The 21575-nt window shown below is 49.9% G+C and overlaps 1 protein-coding gene across 2 annotated transcripts in view; it reads right to left on the reverse strand.

Annotated features, from left to right (window-relative positions):
• Positions 1–21575, reverse strand: part of USP33 (ubiquitin specific peptidase 33) — a 48401-nt gene that overhangs the window by 19731 nt on the left and 7095 nt on the right. For both annotated transcript variants that reach the window (XM_074265604.1, XM_074265605.1), the window contains exons 2-7: positions 13808–13940; positions 10209–10262; positions 9909–9971; positions 6282–6434; positions 5015–5114; positions 1268–1337 (exon numbers count right to left, since the gene is read on the reverse strand). In XM_074265604.1, coding sequence (XP_074121705.1) covers positions 1268–1337; positions 5015–5114; positions 6282–6434; positions 9909–9971; positions 10209–10262; positions 13808–13903 — 536 coding nt within the window. In that variant the 5' untranslated portion in view covers positions 13904–13940. The remainder of the gene's footprint in view (positions 1–1267; positions 1338–5014; positions 5115–6281; positions 6435–9908; positions 9972–10208; positions 10263–13807; positions 13941–21575) is intronic.

Raw genomic sequence — 21575 nt, forward strand, 5'->3', positions numbered from 1 at the left:
CCCGTGACACCGCAGGCGACCTGCTCACGCCTCTACCGTAGAGGTCAGCAAGCGCTTAAGCCTCCACTGAGGGCTGGGTGCTGGGGACCCCCAAACCCAAGCCACGCAACAGCCTCTAGTGACCCAGGCTTAAATATGGAAGTGACAGAGCTGAGACCGGCCCATGGCCACTCCCGAGCCTGCAGCCAGAAGCAGCTCAACCAGGGCAGTCACAGGCCCCCAAAATCTGGGGGCCTGACCTGAGGCCGTGGGAGCAGAGAAAAGGGTCAGAGGGGATGGGGGGGAGGCAGCAGGAAGAGGTGGGTCTGGGAGAAAAGAGACCCCGAGGCTGCCTCATTCATCCTCACACCACACAAAGGACTCTGGCTAGAGAAGGAGAAAGGGGGCTGGGGGGAGGACTCCTGCCTGTCCCAGGCTGGGCAAGTGTGTGTGTGTCTGTGGGGGAGGGTGATATTTGCCTGGGCTGCCGCCGCCGCCGGGGATCCGGGAAGGGGCTTCTGACCCCTGTCCTGCCCGTAAATGGCCAATGGGGGTCAGCCAAGGTAGTGCTGGGCTCTCTTGGGGGGGGGGGCGGGCCACAGAGTCTCTATGGGGCTGGGTTATGCCCCCTCCCCCATTCCCGATGCAAGCAGAGTGGTCCGGCACCCCACTGGGCGGAAGGCAGCGCGGAGTTCGGGTGCGAGGGAAACGCCTTCCCAGCAGAAGCTGCGAGGGGCATTTAGGCCCGAGCCCGGCCTCTCCCGGACCCCTCGTGGCCCTGGCCTTGTTCGCCATCTCTAAGACCCGCCCATCTCTGATGACAATTTCCCTGAGGGGCCTTTGTGGGGTGGGAGTCAGCATTCAGAGAAGGGGCCCTCCCCAGGAAGCACATTTAGGAGGGGGTAGGGCTCTGTGGCAGAAAGGGGAGGGGACAGCCGTCTGATTCATCCCACAAGAAGGGGAGCCCAGCCGAGGCCTGGAATCTCTTACCCTCCTGGGCAGAGATGATGGACAGAAACGTGTCCCCAGAAGCCGGCAACGGAGCGGGACACGAAGGGAAAAGCCCGTGAGTCTGAGGACGTTCCATGTTCCCATTTTTCTTTTGTGGTACCACGGTCCCTTCTCCTCCACAGCACCCCCGGGAGCCCGGGCCCTCCTCCTCCCTCAGCAGGCCACTTGTCTCAGGCCCCAGACCTGAGATTCCTTGAGCCACAGGGGGCTCCTTTCCTTCTGGGGTGCCGGAAGGGAGCGAGGGACAGCCCCACGCTCGGGCCGCAGAGCCACTCACCAATTAGAAAGAGCCTGCAGAGCCGCATTCATGTAACAAGTGTTGCCGATGTTTTTCAAACCCGTGAGACCTGTCGAGAAAAAGGAAGCGTCTCAGATCCCCAAAATGAGACGAGGACGTCCCGCGGGACCGGCCCGGACACGGACGGCCCACGAACCACGTCGGCCCCGGGCGTCCGAGCAGGAAGAGGCGGCCCCTTGGAGCATCCCGCTTCCTCCCGCTCCAGTCGTCCATCTCCTGAGTCTTCCCTCGAGTCTTCTACGCCCCCTCCCTCCTGTCTCTGTCTATACCACCCGTCTGTACTCCCTCACCCCAAGTCACCAAAGCCAGCAGCCCCCTGTCTCGTGCCCTTTGCCTTCTCCCAAGCTGGATGGACACACCTCCCTAGGCCCAAGACACACAATCTTCTCATGCTCTGCTGCCTCAGTCTCCTGCCCTACAAGATGGGAAGAACGTCACTCCAAGCCCAGGACACCTTTGAGACGCTATTTGGGAGACCACACTACCGCACCCCCCTCCTCCTCCAGTCGGGATCTGCACTGAGCAGGCACCTTCCGCCAACAGAGAGGGGCCAGCTGGCGGCTCCCTGACGCGGCGGCTGAGAGGGAGCCCAGGGCCTCCAGGCTCAGATAGTCGGAAAGCGACCCAAGAAATTCTGCAGCCACCGGAGAGAGAGCTCACAGGGAAGATGCAGAAAGAATGCCCATAGGCCCGGGCTCTGGGGGGACGTCGGCCAGGAGGGGGAGGGTCCCCAAGGCCCACAGAGGCCAGAGGAGCGGCCTCAGGGTACGTGCCTGCTGGGGGCTGGGCTGCTGAGGGCAGGCTGGGGCGTGGAGCAGGCGGGGAGAGAGCAGCAGCTCTGTGTCCCCACTAAGGAAAATGACCCTTGGACTCCTGGAAAGGAAAGACTACAAATGAAAAGACCCGAAGCTCTACCTTTTGCATACAGATGGAGAAACTGAGGAACAATCACATAGCTAATAAGAGTTCCTCAGACTCCTTGGTCTGATGCTCTCTCTCTGGGCACGCAGGAGTCACAGGGAACAGGAGGAAAGGAAGGGCACAGTCAGCGGCTGCTACATCAGCAGGAGCAAGGGTCCTCACAGCCAAAGACAAGCGCTCTCTCCCCAAAACGCCTTAGATGAACCGGCTCAAGCAGACGTGCAGCCGCTCCAGATGCAGCAGAGCCGAGCCGGCCGGCGGAACTCAGTGCGGGCAGCACGACAAGGAAGCCGGTGAATACGCAAAGACAGGCAAGAGGACAGGAGACCAGAACTGAGTGGAGCCCAAAAAGGCCAACCCGGCGCCCTGCAGCCCACTTCTCCACAAATGGCTTCTCCCAGCAGGACCTCATCGGGGTCAAGCCCTCAGTGGCCACACTGGTCAGAGAATGCCCAACACACCTGCAGGGAGCTCCACAAGTCGGAGGCCACAAGCCCTCCTGTGTCCGTCTCATCTTCCTGGGGCCCACGGCGGAAGCCAGTGCTGACAGCACTCAGAAGGCCTGAGGCCATAGCTGGCTACATTGTCGCTGCACTGTGGCTACACCTTTGCTACATCTCAGTTACATTGTTGCTGTGTCATGGCTACGTTGTTGCAGAGGATTTGCTTCAGTCACATGGAGACACAAAGTAATCCAAGGCAGCCCCTGAAACTTACTGGCTTCTGCCCCCACAGGTTCCCCCCCCCCACTTCTCTCTACCCTGAGGGAGAAAGCCTCGGGACATGCTCAGTGACAGAAATGAGGTCCCAGACAGGTCTTGTCTCTTCCTGTGCCTCGCATTCCAGCTTGTTAGGGTTCAGGAAATCCCTGGAGCTCCTCCGCCTTCTCCTTCCACACCCATAGCTGGTATCCTCTTGCTTTGTCCACGTCAGGCCACTTTATTTCTGGAGCGCAGCCTCTTATTTCTGGGGCACAGCCTCTTGCTCCCCACCTCCGTTATTTCTGGGGGACAGCAGTCTCCCATCCCATCCACACAGACATCGCCACAGATCCAGCTGCCAGCCTCTTCTTTTCTCTTTCATTTCCACCATCGGTGCCAGGAGGGCAGCAGCTTTCATGGGGCCTTGCTCCCTTCCCCCTCATCACTACCATGGGGATGTGAACTCTGCCATCCCACTTCCTTTGACCATGTCTTCTCTCTCTTCAGACTCGCAGGGAACAAACCCATCCTTAACACCTCAGCGTTTCCCTCTGGAGACAATAAGGCTCGCGCAGGACACTTGTCCCCTCCATTGGAAAGCTAGCATCTGACCACTTTGTAACCCCTTCTAATTGCTCAGACGAGCCTCAACGCTCAAACCCTTCCTGGGTTTCCTTTGCCTCTCGTGTCCTCGTTGGCAACGTCTCCTCCTTCCATTAAGGCTCCATTTCCCCCGCTGGCACAGTCACTTCTGCGCCGTCGTAAGCCCGCTGCTTTGGAGAACGTTCCGAGATCTCCTCTCACAGATGGCCGAAGCTGCCAAGTCTGGCGTGATCCTGACCGCAGCTCCCCGGGGCTCCAGCTGCTTTCTGGACACTTTCTCTCCTAGTTCCTAGAACTTCCATTTTGGGGCTCCTCTCAGGAGATGATCCTTGAGTTCCCTCAATCTTTTTTTTTTTTTTTTTTTTTTTTTTTCTGAGGCTGGGGTTAAGTGACTTGCCCAGGGTCACACAGCTAGGAAGTGTTAACTGTCTGAGACCAGATTTGAACTCGGGTCCTCGCTGGTGCTCTATCCACTGCGCCACCTAGCTGCCCCCTAGTTCCCTCAATCTTTACAAAAGAGGGAAAACCCTCTGATCCTAAATGCTCTGAAGAGTTCACTTATTTTGAGAAATGTCACGCTCAGGTTTTTTACCTCCCCATGGATTTCCGGGACTCTGATCATTCTCAAATTATCTCCTTTTTGGACTGTTGTCAGTTGTGGGGGGGAATTTTTAAATCAGCTTAGATTTTCCTCTACTTTGGCCAGCTTTTGGTTTTGCTCTAACATTTCTTGCGGCCTCATGGGGCGATTTCTATGGGGTACAGTCTAGCATTCGTTCTGAAGCTCTTCTTTGGGAAAGGTTTGTCTTTCTCTTCCGATCCTTTTCCCAAGAGTTTTTATTTCACTTTTTAATCCCGTTTCATTCCTCTAGAGATTCATGGAATCTTCGTGGAAAACCCATTGTTTCCTCTCCATTTCTGTTGGCAAATGTTATGGAGTCAATTGATTCTTTCAAGAGTAACAATCATACAGAGACCACCGGGCGTTTCCCAAATAGGGCTCTGGCTCTCCCCCCAGAGTCTGCAGTGTCGGGCTCCAGAGCTCCAAAGCCTGATGGGTCAGGATCTGAGATGCTTCCCCACTCCCCACCCCGGGGCTCTCTTGGGGGCAGCTCAGCTCTGTCAGCTCAGAGGGGAAACCTGTCCTGCCGCCCGTGGACTTTCCAGCAGTTCTTTCTGAGGTTCTGGGAAGGAAGAAATCACGGAGGTTCTTTGCCCCAGTGGGGCCGCACAGACAGCTACTGCAGCCCGCCAATGCCAGGGCTCCAAAGTTCTAAGAACTGAGGCCACTAACCCATAGCTAAGGCCCTACAATCCCCATGCTGACACTGCCCAGGCACTAGTGTATTTTTATTGATTCTGTTAACTCATTTCTATCAGGTTCCATGTCTGACTCCCCTTTTTCCCAGCCAGGCCCCTCCCACCCAGCCATGACACAACCACGACACGGGGCACTCCCTAAGAGCCCGGAGAGAGACCGTGACAAAGCCCTCTGACTCACCTCTTGCCTTCAGCTTGTCCTCTTCATGCACGTCTCTGTCCAGATCATCGAAGACCGCGGCCAGAGGAGTCTTGAGAGTTGGATGCGGCACCTTGAAGTCCTTGCTCCAAGAAAACCAACGAGAGACACCGGTTAGATTTTACCCGAGCTCAGCAGCCTCGGCCTGCCCGCGGGGGCCTCAAATGCCATCCGGCCCGGGGAGCTCCCCCGATATCACCCTGATGGGGATGGGGCAGCTGTGTGACCGCTTCCAAAGGGGCACTGCCAGGCTCGGCTCCAGCCAGGAGCACCGGGGGACAGAGGGGTCACACTAACAAATACCCAGCCCCGGGGTGCAAATCAGATGGCAGTAGGAAAGAGATGGAGACAAAAGCCTTACTCCTGCGAAGAATAAGGGAGGGAGGGGGGCAGCTAGGTGGCGCAGTGGATAGAGCACCAGCCTTGAATTCAGGAGGACGCGAGTTCAAATCTGGTCTCAGACACTTAACACTTCCTAGTTGTGTGACCCTGGGCAAGTCACTTAACCCCAGCCTCAAAAAAAAAAAAAAAAAAAAAAAAAAAAAAAAAAAGAATAAGGGAGGGAGGCCCAAAAGGCTATTCAGAACAGGCAGCAGGGGCTCCAGGATACCTCGGAGGGACCCCAACTGACAGAGCCTCTGGCGAGGTGGCCGGGCCTTGGTAGGGGACCAACCTTGCTAATAAAAGACGAAATGCCTCCTAAAAGTGTCTAAGAAGTGGGTGGCGGGTGCCCTCCGGTCACCGGACAGAAGCACTGCCCATACACCGGGCACAGTGCCCCCTCCTGGAGGGGGCACAAAAAGCAGCTGATGCTTTGATCACTGGGCTGCTCTGGGCCTGTTTCTCCACAGGTAAAATGGAGGACTGCCTTGGTGAAGAAAGCCAAAAGGCCGTTCAGCCCAGCGCGGAATCCTCCCGAGGCCAGGGGCCGTCAGCAACCCCGGGGGACGGAGGCACTTCAGACAGGAGCCCGCGGCCGAGGCGCCACATCTGACCGGAAGCCCCAGAGCCCTGAGACCGGCCCCTTTTGCCATCTGCCATAAGGGAGCAGAAAGACCAAGCTCATCAACCAAAGAACTAGAAGAGCCCGTGTCATTTGGGCAGCTCTTACTGTGTGCGGCCCCTGGCACCAGCTACAAGTAGGACCGAGTCTCCCTCAAATGCCTAGAAAACCATCTCCTGCCCCTTCTGAAGGTGGCACCCAACAGGGCGCAGGAGAAACTGAAAGCGGCTGCTGCTCGAGGCCCACCTGGATGCTTTCCGGGGCTGCGGACAGCGGTCTCGTGGTCTGCTGCAGGGAAGCGGGCGCCCCGAACTTCCTCTCCAGGAAGACTTCTTTGGTGCAGGCGTAACACCAGACCCGGAGAGTGGTGAGGTTCACGGTGAGATAGTGCTTTGTCTCCTGCACAATTTGGGGGCAGAAACATGCCAGAAAGGGATGCTCGTTACGTACCGGGAGAACAAAGGAGGGCCTTGGGAGTCACGGGACCCAACAACTGCTCAGGGAACCTCTGGGGGAGCCCTCCTAGAGTGAGTCCGGAGGCAGAGAGCTCCAGGCAGGACCGAGGAAGACGTGGACATCGGGCTTTCTACACCCAACAGGCAAGGCAGCCAGCCGGCTCAGTGGATAGAGCACCAGGATTGGAGTCGGGGAGGCCCAAGTTCAAAGCCAATCTCAGACTCTGATTAGCTGAGTAACCTCCCCCCTGCCTGCCTCAGCTTCCCCAACTGAAAAAACTGCCTGTAACAAGCATCAATAGAGATATTGCAAAACAGGCTTTGCTCAGTGCCTGGCACAGAGCAGGTACTGTACAAATGGGCCTTCGCGCCCCTTCCCCAGAACACGTCACCCCCATGAGCTCCCACCCCCCAGAGCCTCCCAAATGCCTCCCCGATTATCCTGAGCAAGAGCGGGCATGTAGAGGGCAGTGCTTCCCACGCTGAGAAAAGATGCAGGATCCTCACTCCCGCTTTACAGAGGACCCTGGGCAAGCAGCCCAGCCTGCCCTGTGGCAGCACGCTGAGGGACTGGGCCACCAGAATCCAACAGGAATCTCTCTGCAGGTGCCGAGAGCTCTTCTCAGCCTGGCCCTCCCCACACGGGTACACACGCGCGCAAGCCTATCTGCCATTCCTCACGGCTATCTTGGCACAGCCTGCCTCTAAATTTACACCCATGCGTGCGCGCGCACACACACACACACACACACACACAGTGCACACAAGCATACAATTCACCAGTGTGTACACATACACATGCAATGCACCAGCATGCACACACGCCAGCGTGCACGTGTACATACCCACATGTGCACGCACACCAGTGTGTACATGTACATACACATGCACTCACAAACTAGCATGCACATACACACATGTGCAACCCACCCACCCATGTGCAATGCACAACCCACATGCGCAGTGCACCCCATGTGCACCCATGCATGCACACCCGCACCAGCGTGCACATACACATGCATCCACAGCTATGTGCACACACCCACATACCAGCGTGCACATGCATACCACTGTGTGCATACACACCCATGCATGCACCCCCACTCGTGTGCACATGCACACCCACATGCACAGTGCACCCCCACGTGTACATACCCCCACATGCACACACATCCCAGTGTGCATGCGCACACACACACACACACACACACACGCGCGCGCGCGCACACACACACACACAGTGCACACAAGCATACAATTCACCAGTGTGCACACACCCACGTACACATACACATGCAATGCACCAGCATGCACACACGCCAGCGTGCACGTGTATATACCCACATGTGCACGCACACCAGTGTGTACATGCACATACACATGCACTCACAAACTAGCATGCACATACACACATGTGCAACCCACCCACCCATGTGCAATGCACAACTCACATGCGCAGTGCACCCCATGTGCACCCATGCATGCACACCCACATACCAGCGTGCACATGCATACCCCTGTGTGCATACACACCCATGCATGCACCCCCACTCGTGTGCACATGCACACCCACATGCACAGTGCATCCCCACATGTACATACCCCCACATGCACGCACACACACACACACACACACACACACACACACACACACACACACACTCCCCCACCCCTCAGCTCTCTCTGCAGGGTCAGAAACTCACCCCGCCCACTCCTAGCTTCTGTAAGGTGCTCCAGGGCGCCCCTGCAGGAAGCCCCCGCTGGCCCCCAGAGCCAGGGCCTCCCGGCTGCGCTGGCCTCGGACCGTCCCGTCTCTGCACTGAGCTCAGTCCGAGCTGGGGAGCCCCAGCGCCACGGGGCCACCGGGCAGCCTAAGCAGGGCCCGGGCTGCAAACAGCAGGCTAAAGCTCCTGGGCCAATCGTGCTGGGGGAAGGAGGAGGGAGGGATGGGGACTGAACCCTAACCCATCATCCCGAGACGCCCTGATCCAGGGAATGAAGGCCAAGGGTGCAGGAACCAGGTGGTTTGGGGGGGGGGGGGAGGGACCGGGACTTGCCTGGTTCTATCCCTTCCCTATTGCCCACGTCTGGGGGCCAGGCCTACCCCGAGGCCTGTCCTTAGATCTCACACTATGAGCTTCTTCCAAACTTCCCTTAAAACAAACAACAAAGAGGGCCCAAAGGCCCTAAATTCCACTATCAACGTGGACCGAGAGACAGATTAAGCAAAGTCTGAAGAAAGCGAAGCTCCTTGTGGGAGATCTAGGAAAATCTCCTTGCCCTCAACAGCTTCTGCTACAAACTTGGAGCCCAAACAAACACCCCAATGGGAAATCCAAACCCGTGAGCTCCCTGGCTCCACCGGCCCCCCCAGCAAAGCCCTTCTTCTCTGGGGCCTCACGGGAAGGGCCCAATCACTTAAGCTGTTTTGGGGTGAGAAAGCACTTCCTAAGGGTCTTCCGAAATGCCTTGGGACCGGGTCTGTGAGCCCAAATGATCCCTGAAAAAGCAGCCAGCAAGCAGTTCTGGCACTGCTGGCCACAAGACTGAAGGTAGATCGGGGGCACCGGGCACAGAACCTGCCCCGAGTGAAAGCTCTCAGAGAAGCATCACCCCAATAAGGAGGCACAGAGCGTCTGAGGTCAATGACTGATCCACAGTCCTGACACGGAGGCACCTGTGCACCCCAGGGCCAGGACGGGCCCAAGCCGCAAGACAAACAGAGCACGGGGGACGGGAGGAACCCAGCAATCGATGAGAGCAGACGGGCCTGGCCCTGGGTATTTGCCCCCAAAGAAGGAGTCAGAATAGAAATGTGGTCACATTTCAGTGCCTAGTGTGAAGACAGACACGGAAGGACACAAGAGCAGCCCACCCGAGCAGGACAAGGGAGGACGGGGGCAGGGGTCCGGCCCATATCCCCCAACACTCAGCGACTGCCTGACTCTCAGCACTGGACTCCCAAGTCCAGAGACACCAGCGCAGCTCTGTTCTGCATGGCCCCAGATGAGGGGCCCATTCCGGTAGAAAGAAAGGCTCTCCAGGGGCAGCTGGGTGGCACAGTAGATAGAGCACCAGCCCTGAATTCAGGAGGACCTGAGTTCAAATCTGATCTCAGACACTTCACAGCTGTGTGACCCTGGGAAAGTCACTTAACCTCAGCCTCAGGAAAAAAAAAATAAAAAAATTAAGACTCTCCAAGCCAAACAGGGCCCATCCCATGAAGGAGCTTTGGGACTCTGGGTGGGCACTCCAAGCAATGCTTCCCCTGGGAATCTTATTTTGCTCCTTCCCTCCCAATCCAGCTGTTTCCAAAGTTAATGGGACTAAAAGCCAGCCGCCACCCTTCGCTCGGGAGAAGCGGTGAGCCCCAATGGGCCAAGGACTATTCCCTGGTGAAGGAGCAGAGTGCACGTACCTGAGAGTGAATAGTACTATGGTCCACGTAGGACTCGCCACAGCCAACATACGTACATCGGTTCTGCGGAGAAACGGAAAGCGGACAAGACGTTTTATAGCTGCCCGCCGGCCCCCCGCAGCTCGTTTAGGAAAACAACGCCAGAGACGAAGCTAGAAGTCAGGAGGGCACACGGGCGAGGGATTTACTATCAGGACAAACGCACAAAAGCCGGCATTTGGCCACACAGTCATTCAAAACTCTCTCTCTCTCCCTCTCTCTCTCTCTCTCTCTCTCTCTTGGCCCGCAGGCCCCACATACCTCTAGGCAGGCCCAGAGATTTGGTCCTCGGACTTTACAGTCCTGACAAGTGCCCTGTGAACAGAGACAGCCGTTTTAGCAAACATCTCACAGCAAAGTACGTTGCAAACAAAATTCACCACAAATGAGCGGAGCCAGTGAAGCCCAATGAAGCAGGAAGAGGAGGAGGAATGGGAGCTCCAGCTGGGTCTGAGCCTTCCTCGGGCCTGTCAGGATATTAGGAGGCACCCCCTCTGCCAGAGCTCAGACTGAGCAAGAACGCCGAGCCCTGAGCTTGGCTCAACAATCCTTTGCGCTCCCCCTCTGGACGATCTCATCCTCTGGCAGAATCCCATAATTACTATATTATTTTGACAGCCCAATGGGTCTCTGAAGTCGGACGAGCCGTCTCCCTTCCTCTGCTCATTTTAAACCGTGTGCCTCTGTGCGCTCTACAACTGAGCGCCTTGTGAAAAACTATCTGTCGGGGTGGCCGGGGAGCACTCGTGGAAGTGATTCAGTCAGCCTTATCTATGGACCGGAGAAGCAGAGCCCCTAAGCGGCCTGAGAACACAGCCTATCGTCCAAGAGAGGAGACCAGGAACCCAGAGAACTCCTCGAGACATGTGACACCCACAAAGTGCTGGCTAAGTGGAGGCGAGGAGCCCCAGAGTCATTGGCGAAGGCCTTCGGCCCGCTCTGTTCTCTTGGTCCACCTCGTTTACAGTTCCTTGGCTACCCTGATGACGTGTGAATCTCCCCTCCAGAACCAGTCCCTTGGGCGCCCTCTAAGTTGTCTGATGTGTACCTGACAATGTAATTTTGCAATGATAACGTGAGAAACCTCACTGCCCTGTTTGAAAGTAGTCCCACGTGGCGAGGAAACTGGACCGAGATGGGACCCCCGTATGCTGACCAGAAACTCGGTGCCAAGGGCCACGCCAGGAGTTTGCTCATCAGCGTGGTGTCTGAGGGCCCCTGCCGGGGCCAGCTCCCACCGCTGCCAAACATGCGGGCACGGACTCCTGGATCATGTGAAGAAGGCCCCGCTCCCGAGTAGACAGCAGAACTCGGGGACCCAGATGAGACAGCTAACCAAGCTTCTGGCCTAGGGCCAAGCGTACTGTCCTAGTTTTTTTCCTGCTCTTTCCTATTATGTGCCCAACCACCTGGGACCTGATTCAAATGAGCTGGCATTTTCTCCCTCCACGTTCTCCTTGCCTCCTCCCTTTCTGCTGGCAATGTTAATGACAACTGGGGCCGACTTTCCTGACACTTCCCTTAAGGAACCCCATTTTGCCCCAACCCAACTGGCCTCTTGGAGCAACTTGGCTCATACCTGGCTCCCCTGCATCAGCCAGAAGGCGAGGGATTCTTTCAGACCCCTCCCTTTGGCCAAAAGGGGGGGAGACACCCTGTTTCCCAGAGCTAGAGCCCAGCAGGCCCGGCGTGACAATTCTTGGCCCTCTGCAAAAGCACATCATCAGCATCTTACTTCGATCTGCCCAGCAGGTGATGTCTGGGCTCCTGCTGCCCCCACGTTCTGGTCACGAAGTTCGGCCATGAATCAGACCTGTCTCCTTGCTGCTGTTACCCCTCGGTGTCAGGACCGGTGGCCTACGGACTGAGACCCTCTCCCCCCCACTTCCTTGGGCCCGTCACACGTGTCTATTCTGCCTTCTCCTTGCAAGCCCATCCCTCACTCTGAAACCCAACTTCTGCTCGACTCCCGACTCTCCGCTCTCTAGCCTGCTCTGTTCAGCTCCAGGCAGCCACGAGGTAGAGGCCGGTTCGGTCCAGCTGACGGGCCCCAGTTCTCTTATTCACAAAATAAAAGCACCGATGAAGCCATAAGAGGAGCAAAGGGGGCTACATTCGGAGTCAGAGGACCTGAGCAAAAATTCTGCCCTTTTTCATCTTTCAAAGGGGGGGGAAGGGGGGACCGCGACTAAATGACCCCTGCTACAAATGTGTTCTCTCATGATTATGTCATTTCTGAAACCCTCTCAAACCTAACACCTTACAATGCTTGCTCACATCCCTGAAGCCAGGTTTGGGCTTAAAAGGGGGGGGTGTTTAGTGATTTTCACCTTTCTCGTGGCTGAGGAGCCCCACCCTGATTCTCCCAGTGACACAACGGTACGCTCTGGGGCAAATCGGATGTCGTGGAGAGGGGGCCCTCTAATCCCACGATGTGACGTGACTTTGACCCTTCCAGAGCAAATTCTCCGAGTGTAGCCACAGGGAAAAATCAGGACCCTTCCTCAGGTTCTCTGCCCATATTTAGCATGGGCTGGAGTGACCAGCGCCCCATGCTCTTGATCCACTTTCTTTAACCTACCTTTTCTGGGACTCTGCAATGGAACTGACAGCAGCATCATGTTACGATAGCAACAATAATTGCTAGCACTTATTAAGCACCTACTGTGTGCCAGACACTGCTAAACTCTTTACAACTCTCTCATTCCATCCCACAATCATGCTGGGAGGAAGAAGCTACCCAGTGTGCAGCAGAGGAAACCACGGCCCCTCTACGCCTAGGATGTCCCACCAGGCTTTCCTTCCGATACTTCCCGGACTCAGCTCCCATTTAACACATGAAGACCCGTCACTGAAAAGTGGTTTGGAGGGTCTGGGCACGAGAGCAAGGCCTGACAGATCCCTGGGACCACAGGCAGAGAGGCCCTGAGGCCCACTGGTTCCTGACCCATCCTACCAATCCCCTTCCCTCACTAGACTCATGGGCCCCCATGCTCCAAGAGCACCCCAATACCCCTTAAAGGTGCCCCCAGAGCCTCTTTGTGGGGGGTACACTCCAAAGACATTGGAACTGCCCTTCTGTGTTCCCCTTCCCTTTATCTTCCTCTTGACCCTTCCTGTGACCCTTTGGAAGGACAGAATGACCATGTGCCTCACTACAGGCCCCCCACCACCACCCTGAGGTCTGGGTCAGATCTCCTCCTAAGGAAGCTCACTCACAGAGGCAGGCTCCTGTGAGCCACCCCCCTCCCACCTCACTTCCTGCTTCCCATGAAGGCCAGGGACCTGTACTTCTGCCTCCCCTCCCCCCCAGCCTTTATAACAATGTTAGTGAATCAGGCTGGTTTCCACACACACATGCACACGCCAGTGTTCACAAGATCCATTTTTCTCTTATTTATCAATTATAATTCTATAATTGAAGCGAATTCTCTTTCCGAGACAGGCCGATCCCCAGGCAACATCATTCACTCGGGACCAGCCCCCCACCGTCGCGCCACCCAAGCATCAGACACGGTTTAAACCACAGAGTTAGGACAAAGCCAAAGCACAGATCCCCACACTGAAGGAAAATGGCAACAATCACCTTACTTTATTCCCAGCCTGCTAAAAGCAGGGTTTTTCCCAAGCAGGATTTTGAGGCTTGGCTTTTCTGGAAACTTTTCTTAATAGTCACTTCCAAGACTCATTTGATTACAGATTCATATACATATGGCTCTCTCTTGGAAGACTATCAATGAAAAAATAATTCAATTACCACGTACATGGTCAAAATGCATCTATACACTTGGTCATTAACCACAAACCTTAAAGCAAAATGATTTTAGGCAAATACTGAAGTCACCAAAAACAAAGCTTACGAGAGATTTCTGTATCAAATTTTCTTTTGTTATTTCACCCACTGAATCCAAATGTGGACAGTCGCTGCTGAGTGCCGGCATTTCAACGGAAGGCATTTCTTTAAATCCCGGGACTTTCAGGGCAAGATAATATCTATTTGATAGAATAAAAAAAAAGAAAAATAAATTTAGGGCACAGTCTCATGACCACAGCACATAACAGTACAAATAAAGTGAACCAAAGCTGGCAAAGCCAACGAAACTCATCAAGGTGCACGCTGCATTTAACTTTGGTGTAAACATGGTATTAAGACCCATCTGAACTTTGGAAACCGAAGCCCTTCCAAAATGTCGGCTCGCTCCTTTCTCATCACTAGACGGGGGACCCGGCCCGTCCTCTTCCTCCCCTTCCTCCCTTCCAGCCTCTCTGCTTTTCAGAGATTGGCAAATGAAACTGAAGATGACACTCGTCTTCACCTCTTGGAAGGAAGAAACATAGATCTGTCTTCAAGAACGCAACTTGTGTGGAACTGCGTGTGCTGACGCACCCACGGGTGGGCCCGCTCAGTGGCCCTAGTTGCCAACTTGCATTAGAGGATGTTTTGTTTTGGTTTTTTACCAGACTGGTCTATGACAAAAAGCAGTTAAAAAGATGATGATGAAAGGTGAAGAGTGAAAATAATGACAAGTGAAGGTGAGAGACCGATTCTGGCCTGGAGCTCTTGGAGCCCTGAATTCAGGGGAGGAGGGCTCTTCCACCTTTGCCACAATTCTCTAGGTTCTGCTCATTTTCTACAATCTTCCCAGGGTTCTCTGAAATGAGACCTTTCCGCCCTTTTGGGGGCTCATCAATCCTCAAGAACTTCGGCTTTTTGCTACTAGTAAGAGTATTTCTTTGCAATCAGAAAGGATGCACAATTCAGTAACTTTCTGGACAGTTTCAAATTGACCCAAAAATAACATTAATGTACCTGTTTTTAGGTACATTTCATGGGTGGGAGTTAAAGCAATGGGCCTGGAATCAAGAAGAACTACGTTCACATCCTGCCTCACACTCCTACTAGCTGTCTAGCTCTGAACAAGTCATTTGATGGTTTTCCACCTCAGTTTCTCCAACTATAAAATGGGGATAATAATAGCACCATCCCAGAGTTGTTATTAGGGTCAAATGAGATAATATATGTAAAGTACTTAGTACAATATCTGACGCATAATAGATGCTTAATTAAGGTGGGAGATGGAACCCCAAAGTTGCCATTATTTTTAGTTTCTTTAGTTATTAGTGATTTGAAGCATTTTTTTTTCACATAAGATTATTGCTTCTTGGATTTTTTTTCTTTCAAAAAAACTCCCTGTTGGGGGTAGCTAGATGGCGCAGTAGATAGAACACCAGCCCTGAATTCAGGAGGACCCTGGTCTCAGACACTTCCTAACTGTGTGACCCTGGGCAAGTCACTTAACCCCAGACTCAGAAAAAAAAAAAAAACAAAAAAAAAACTCCCTGTTCATCCCTTTGATCATTTTTCAAATAAGGAATGGCTCTTATTTTTATAAGTCTAGATCCATTTTTAGATGAAACTTTTATCAATGAAGCTTACCACAAAGATGTTCCCGATTACTTTCTTCCATCCTAATTTTAGCTGCATTTGATTTTTTTGCATAAAAGCCTTCTAATTTCATGTAAATCATAATTTTCCATTTTGTCTTCTGCGATAATCTCTGTCCAAACTACTTGAATTTAAAAGAAACAAACAAGCAAACAAACAAACAAACAAAAAGATGGACGGGCAAGTAACCCATCAACCAAAAAACATTAAGATTCTCTACACGTATCTGGCATTAGAAAGATATAGAGAAGAAACAAAAGAAGCTTGCCTTGATGATTTCAGAAAGGCCTGGAGAGACTTAATTGAACATGCTAAGAGAAGTGAGTAGAACCAGGAGATCATTGTACACCACAACACACACCATAACAACGAGATTACACGATAATCAGCTCTGATGGACATGGCTCTCTTCAACAATGAGGTGATTCAGCCCAGTTCCAATGGCTTTGTGATGGAAAGAGCCAACTGCATCCAGAAGAAGGACTGTGGGGACTGAGTGTGGACCACAACATAGTTTTTTCACCTTTTTATTATTTGCTTGCTAACCCTAAATGCTTTTTTTTCCCTTCTCATTTTTTCTTTTTTGATCTGATTTTTTTGTGTGTAGCACAACAAATATGAAATTATGTTTAGAAGAACTGCACATGTTTAACATAGATTACTTGCTGTCCAAGGGAGAGGTGAGGGAAGGGAGGGAGAAATACATTTGGAACTCAAGATTTTGCAAGGGTGAATGTGGAAAACTATCTTTGCATACATAAAGAAACAGATAAAACAAACAAACAAAAAAAAAAAATGGTTACCTCCAGGCTAGCTCAGCAGAAAAAACAAGTGGGGAGCCCTGTGGCTAGCTAGGTTCTAAGGTGGGCTCAGCCAGGACTACAGGGACTTTCACCTGCCAGACAGCGAAGGGAATCTGGGGTCTGAGTCCAGAAAGCTGATAAGGAAGCCCTATAGAGACCAGGCCCTGAGCGAGAAGGATACAGATACAGTGGGGCAAGGACGCTGCTGGCTATGGGGAATACAGGAAGGTTTGGGCTTTCAGGCCAGAGGGGAGAACTGAAGGGAAGCCAGAGGCACCATCACCCCCATACCTGAGGTTTAGAGGGAATTTTGAAGTGGGAAGGAAGGTACCAGGAATGGTAATATGAAATAGATGTAGGAGAGCATAACTGTAAAAGAATATTATAAAAATAGCACAATAGAGATTTGGTTCACAGCATAAAGAAATTTCTATTATAATTTATGAAAATTATATAAAATTTCTATAAAAGAAATGTAACCATCACAGGTTTTAAAGATTTGCCATTTTATTTAAGTGAAATAGTTTCACAGGCTCAAACGTGACCAGGCAAAGCAGTCGTACCGAATGAGCAACTTGCTTTTGGGGAAAGCCGATTTTCAGTCTCAGAGAAACAGAAGCAGAAACTAGGGAGGAAGGGGAGGAAGCAAAGAGGGGTCAAGGAGGATCAGGGTGGAATCCACCAGGCAGACCAGGTCCCAGAATTTCTAAAGATATGCTAATGAAGCCGGTTTCAGAAAAGATGGGAGGATTAAGAGTTTCAATCTCATCACTGAAACAAAGGAGCAAGATGAGCTCATTTTTTAGAAATTCTTAAGAATAAAGTTCACATCAGTTACATTAATAAATTCTCATTTAAAAAAAAAATAAGAAAAAGAAACTTATTATGAGAATAGGGAAGACAGATTCCTCTTTAGAGGACACTGAAATTAAAAAAGGTTCTCTTAGCCCAAAGAGTAACTTTAAATTGCTACTTGACCAGAAAAAAAAGCATAAAAGAACTCAAAAAAGACTTTAAAATCAAATGAGACTGAGGAAAAATTAAATTAAAAAAAAAAAAAAGAAAAAGAAAAACAAGATTATAAAAAGAAAGTCAACCAACTAGAAATGGAGATCCAGAGTCTTAAAGAAGAAAATGATTCTCTGAAAACTAGAGTGAAAAAAAAAAAAGAAAGAAAATGAGAACTGGGCAAGGAGAAATTGGTGGAGCCACAAGAGTCCAAGAAATAACAAAATAAAATAGAAGAAAATGTGACACATAAGAAAAATAACAGATTTGGAAAACAGATTAAGAAGAGAAAACATCAGAATAATTGGACTACCTGAAAGCTGTAACCACAGAAAGAATTTTGATACAATAATACAAAAAATAAAGGAAGAAAACTGTCCTGAAGTGAAAGGAAAAGAGGGAAAATAGAAATAGAAAAAATCCACCAATCACCACCTCAAAGAGATTCTACAAGGAAACACACAGAAACTTTATTGCCAAATTTCAAAACCCCTAGATCAAAGAAAAATTTAAAGAAAACAAACAAACCAAAAACCAATTCCAACATGATGGAGCTACAATTGGAACGGTACAGATTTTATCAAAAGTTATAATAAAAGACCACAGGTTTTAAAATATTATATATCAATAATCAAAAGAATTAGGCCTGTGGCCAAAAATATATCCAGCAAAATTAAGTATAATATTGAACTAGAAAAAGTAGATATTCAATGATTTTCAGTATCTTATCTCAAAGAAACCTAACTCAAGAGAGAATTTAACATATAAGAGCCAGGGGCAGCTAGGGGGCACAGTGGATAGAGGACCAGCCCTGAATTCAGGAGGACCCCAGTTCAAATCTGGTCTCAGACACTTAACACTTCCTAACTGTGTGACCCTGGACAAGTCACTTAACCCAGCCTCAGGAAAAAACAAAAAAAAACAAAAAACAAAGAAAACATGTAAGAGTCAATATGAAAGACTAATTTCAAGGGACTCAGTAAGGACAAACTGTTTATGTTCTATATATGGAAATGTAAATCATGTTTAAGACTGACATCAGTAATTGAGGTAATCCAAAAGAAAGATTAGGGCAGAGATGAATATGATCTGACTCTAAAAATCAAAACATAGGAAAAGATAAAAATAGTAAATATGTTATACAAATGAGGTGCAAAGGAAGAACCAAAACAGAAGAATTAGATGGGGGAGGAGGGCTGATAGTTCTGAAAAATCTATATACCTAGAAGGATATAGCAACCTCCAAATTTTATGAAGAAATAAAGGGGGAAGGAATAGGATAAGGTGGGTTTTGGAAGAGTGTTTAGATTAATGGGAGTGGGACAAAGTGTGTAGATTAATGGGAAAGGGATAAAGAAGAAGGGAAAGGAGGGGAGAGAAAATAAGGAAGGAATCCATGGTGGGAGGGAGAGGAGGCTAATAGCAAAGCAAGTTAAGGAATAGGTCTAAAGTAGAAAAGTTAGCAGGGAAAAGAATAAGAGATATGCATAAACATAATAATAATGATCCGAAATAGAATTTATTAGGAAAAAAGTAGGGGTAATAATCATTGATCTCAAAGTCAAACTAAAAGATTCAATCAAAAAAGAAATCTACATTACATGTCAGCCATATTAATATTGTTTTAGATACATGATTATGTGTATGTGTACATAGATATATGTATGTGTGGAGCTATGAGTATATAGTTATATGTATGAGTGAATATATGTACACACATGTGTATGAGTAAATAGATTCATACTTAATGGCAGCCTGCTTGGGAGAGGTAGAAAGGATGAAAGAGGAAAAAATAATTAAGTAAAAAGTGCACCACAGAGCACAAAAGAAACCCTACAAGGAAGCAAAGATGGGACTGTCGTGAATAAGAGAAAAAATGATAAAATAACCGTTTATAGTATAAAATACTTGGGAGTCTACCTGCCAAGACAAACCCAAGAACTCTGAATATAATTACAAAGCCCTTCACATAAATCAAGTCTTCTAAACAACAGGAGAAATGTAAATTGCTCATGGGGAGGCCAATCTACCTAAATTTACTTATTTAGTGCCACAGCCATCAAACTACCAAAAAATCATTTTCTGAGAGCAGGGAAAAAAACATAATAAAAGTAGTTTCTTATCACTTTTAATTATATTTTTGTTTTTGCTTTGTCTGACAAAAGGTCAAAAATCCGAAGTTGGCCTAGCCACACCAGATCTAACACGGTATTCTATAGAGTGGTAATTCTCCAAGTAACCTAGTACTGGCTAAGAAATAGGGTAGGGGATCAGAGGAATAGATTAAGTATATGAGCCACAATAATCAATGACAATGTTGGATAAACCCAAAGATTCCAGCTTTAGGGACAGGACATGAAAACTGGAAAGCTGTTTGACAAAAACTAGGTAGAAACTAACATCTCATACTTCATACCAAGATTAGTCAAAATGGGTACACCATTTAAACATAAGCAAATCAGAGCAGCATGCAATTAATGAGGGAAAGGAAAGGGGGAAACTAATTTCTCAGTGCATTAGATAATCCCATGAGGTATAGTGTCCCCTGTAAAATGAATTTACAAGCCCGAAAACCTAGATTGATAAATAAGAGGTTTATTGTAGAAATAGATTCATACTTAACGGCAGCCTGCTTGGGAGAGGTAGAAAGGATGAAAGAGCAAAAAATAATTAAGTAAAAAGTGCACCACAGAGCACAAAAGACGTCTTTTGTGCCAGGGCCAAAGGTGGCCGCTGGGCGGGCAGGAACCCTTACATGGCTGGAAGGATACCATGTGTTGGCTGGGAGGGCTCCTGCAATGAGGGCATTCCGGCTCAGCTCTTTTATACCCAAGGATGATGGGCGGTACCCCTAAGTTCTCGGCAGGCTTTTCAGTTAGCTCAGATCAGATGAGGGCTGGGGGAAGCTGAGCTGATGATGGTGGGGGCTGGGCCCAAATATTCAAAGGGTGCCTTTGACCAGGATTTGTGAATCAAGGTCAGTCATGGATTGGGCAATTAGAAAGGAATCTTAAAGGGACCTCAACCCTCATCACAATCATTTACCTATCATCTCTATGAAGAAGGGAAGAGTTTAATGACCAAACAAGAAATAAAGTACATTATGGGATGGAAAATGGATAATTTTGATCACACGAAATTTAAGTTTCTGTACAAACAAAATCAATGCAAACAAGATTAAAAGGAAAGCAGGAAACTGAGGGATATTTTTCCAGCAAGTATCTCTAATACAGACTTCTTGCCTCAAATAGAGAACTGAGTCAAATTTATAAAAATGTGAGTCATTTCCCAATCAATAAATGGGCAAAGGATATGAACAGGCAGTTTTCAAATGAAGAAATTAAAGCTATCTGTAGTCAAATGAAAAATCAGTACTGCTTACAGGAAAAATCCAGCTCAAGAGCCCAGTGGATATAAAAAGATGAGAAATCACATAGAGATGTTCATGCCATGTCATGTTTGAGCCCCAAAAGAAATAAAGATTTTCCTTGTTTTGCTCACTACCCTTCAGCACCCCGAGGAACTAGATGTCTCTTATGATAAAACGTTGAGAGGAAAAACCAGCTTCCCTCAAATCCTCGACATCCACTGGATACCTGGGAGAATTTCCTGAAAAATACTGTCTTCCTTTTTCCACAAGGTGAACCCAACAAAATGGGATCCTGTCTCCAAACACTCTAGACCAGCAGGCCTCAAACTTTTTAAATAGGGGCCAGTTCCCTGTCCCTCAGACTGTTGGAGGGCTGGACTATAGTAAAAACAAAAACTCCCGCTCTGTCTCCGCCCCTCAGCTTATTTGCCATAACCCGGCGGGTCTCATAACCGTCCTCAGTGGGCCACATCTGGCCTGTGGGCTGTAGTTTGAGAACCCCTGCTCTAGACTGACAGAGATAACTCAGGAACCTCTGGGCTGATTTCTCAAAGGAACCCGGGCCCTCCAACTCTACTATTTTGTAGCTTTCTTATGAGCAGAAGGGCTCAAGCTTTTGTTTTAAATTGCTGAGCCCCAAGGAGGTCAGTCCCCAGATAGCCGGAGCTGCTAATAGAACCAGAGGAAGGAAGGGACATAAAGGCCCTCTCAGGTCCCAGAACACACGTATCTCTCACCAACCTCTCTCTGGCTGCTTTGCCACACAGATTCTGCGTAATTCCCTTCAAGTTCATTCCCAGAGAACATTTCCCAAACCTTCATGAGTCCAGAATGCTGGTGCTACACATTCCAGGATCAAGCGAGGAGGCAACGAGGCCGGACCCCAAAGGAATCTCCCCAAAACAGAAGCTCCTCAGGCAAGGGTCTTAGCCTCTTTTGTCTTTTGGGCTCTGGCAAGCTGAAGGAACCCTCCCTATTCAGAGCACGAGCTCCCCGGAAGA

The sequence above is a fragment of the Sminthopsis crassicaudata genome, chromosome 4, assembly GCF_048593235.1.
Source record: "Sminthopsis crassicaudata isolate SCR6 chromosome 4, ASM4859323v1, whole genome shotgun sequence".
Taxonomy (NCBI): domain Eukaryota; kingdom Metazoa; phylum Chordata; class Mammalia; order Dasyuromorphia; family Dasyuridae; genus Sminthopsis; species Sminthopsis crassicaudata.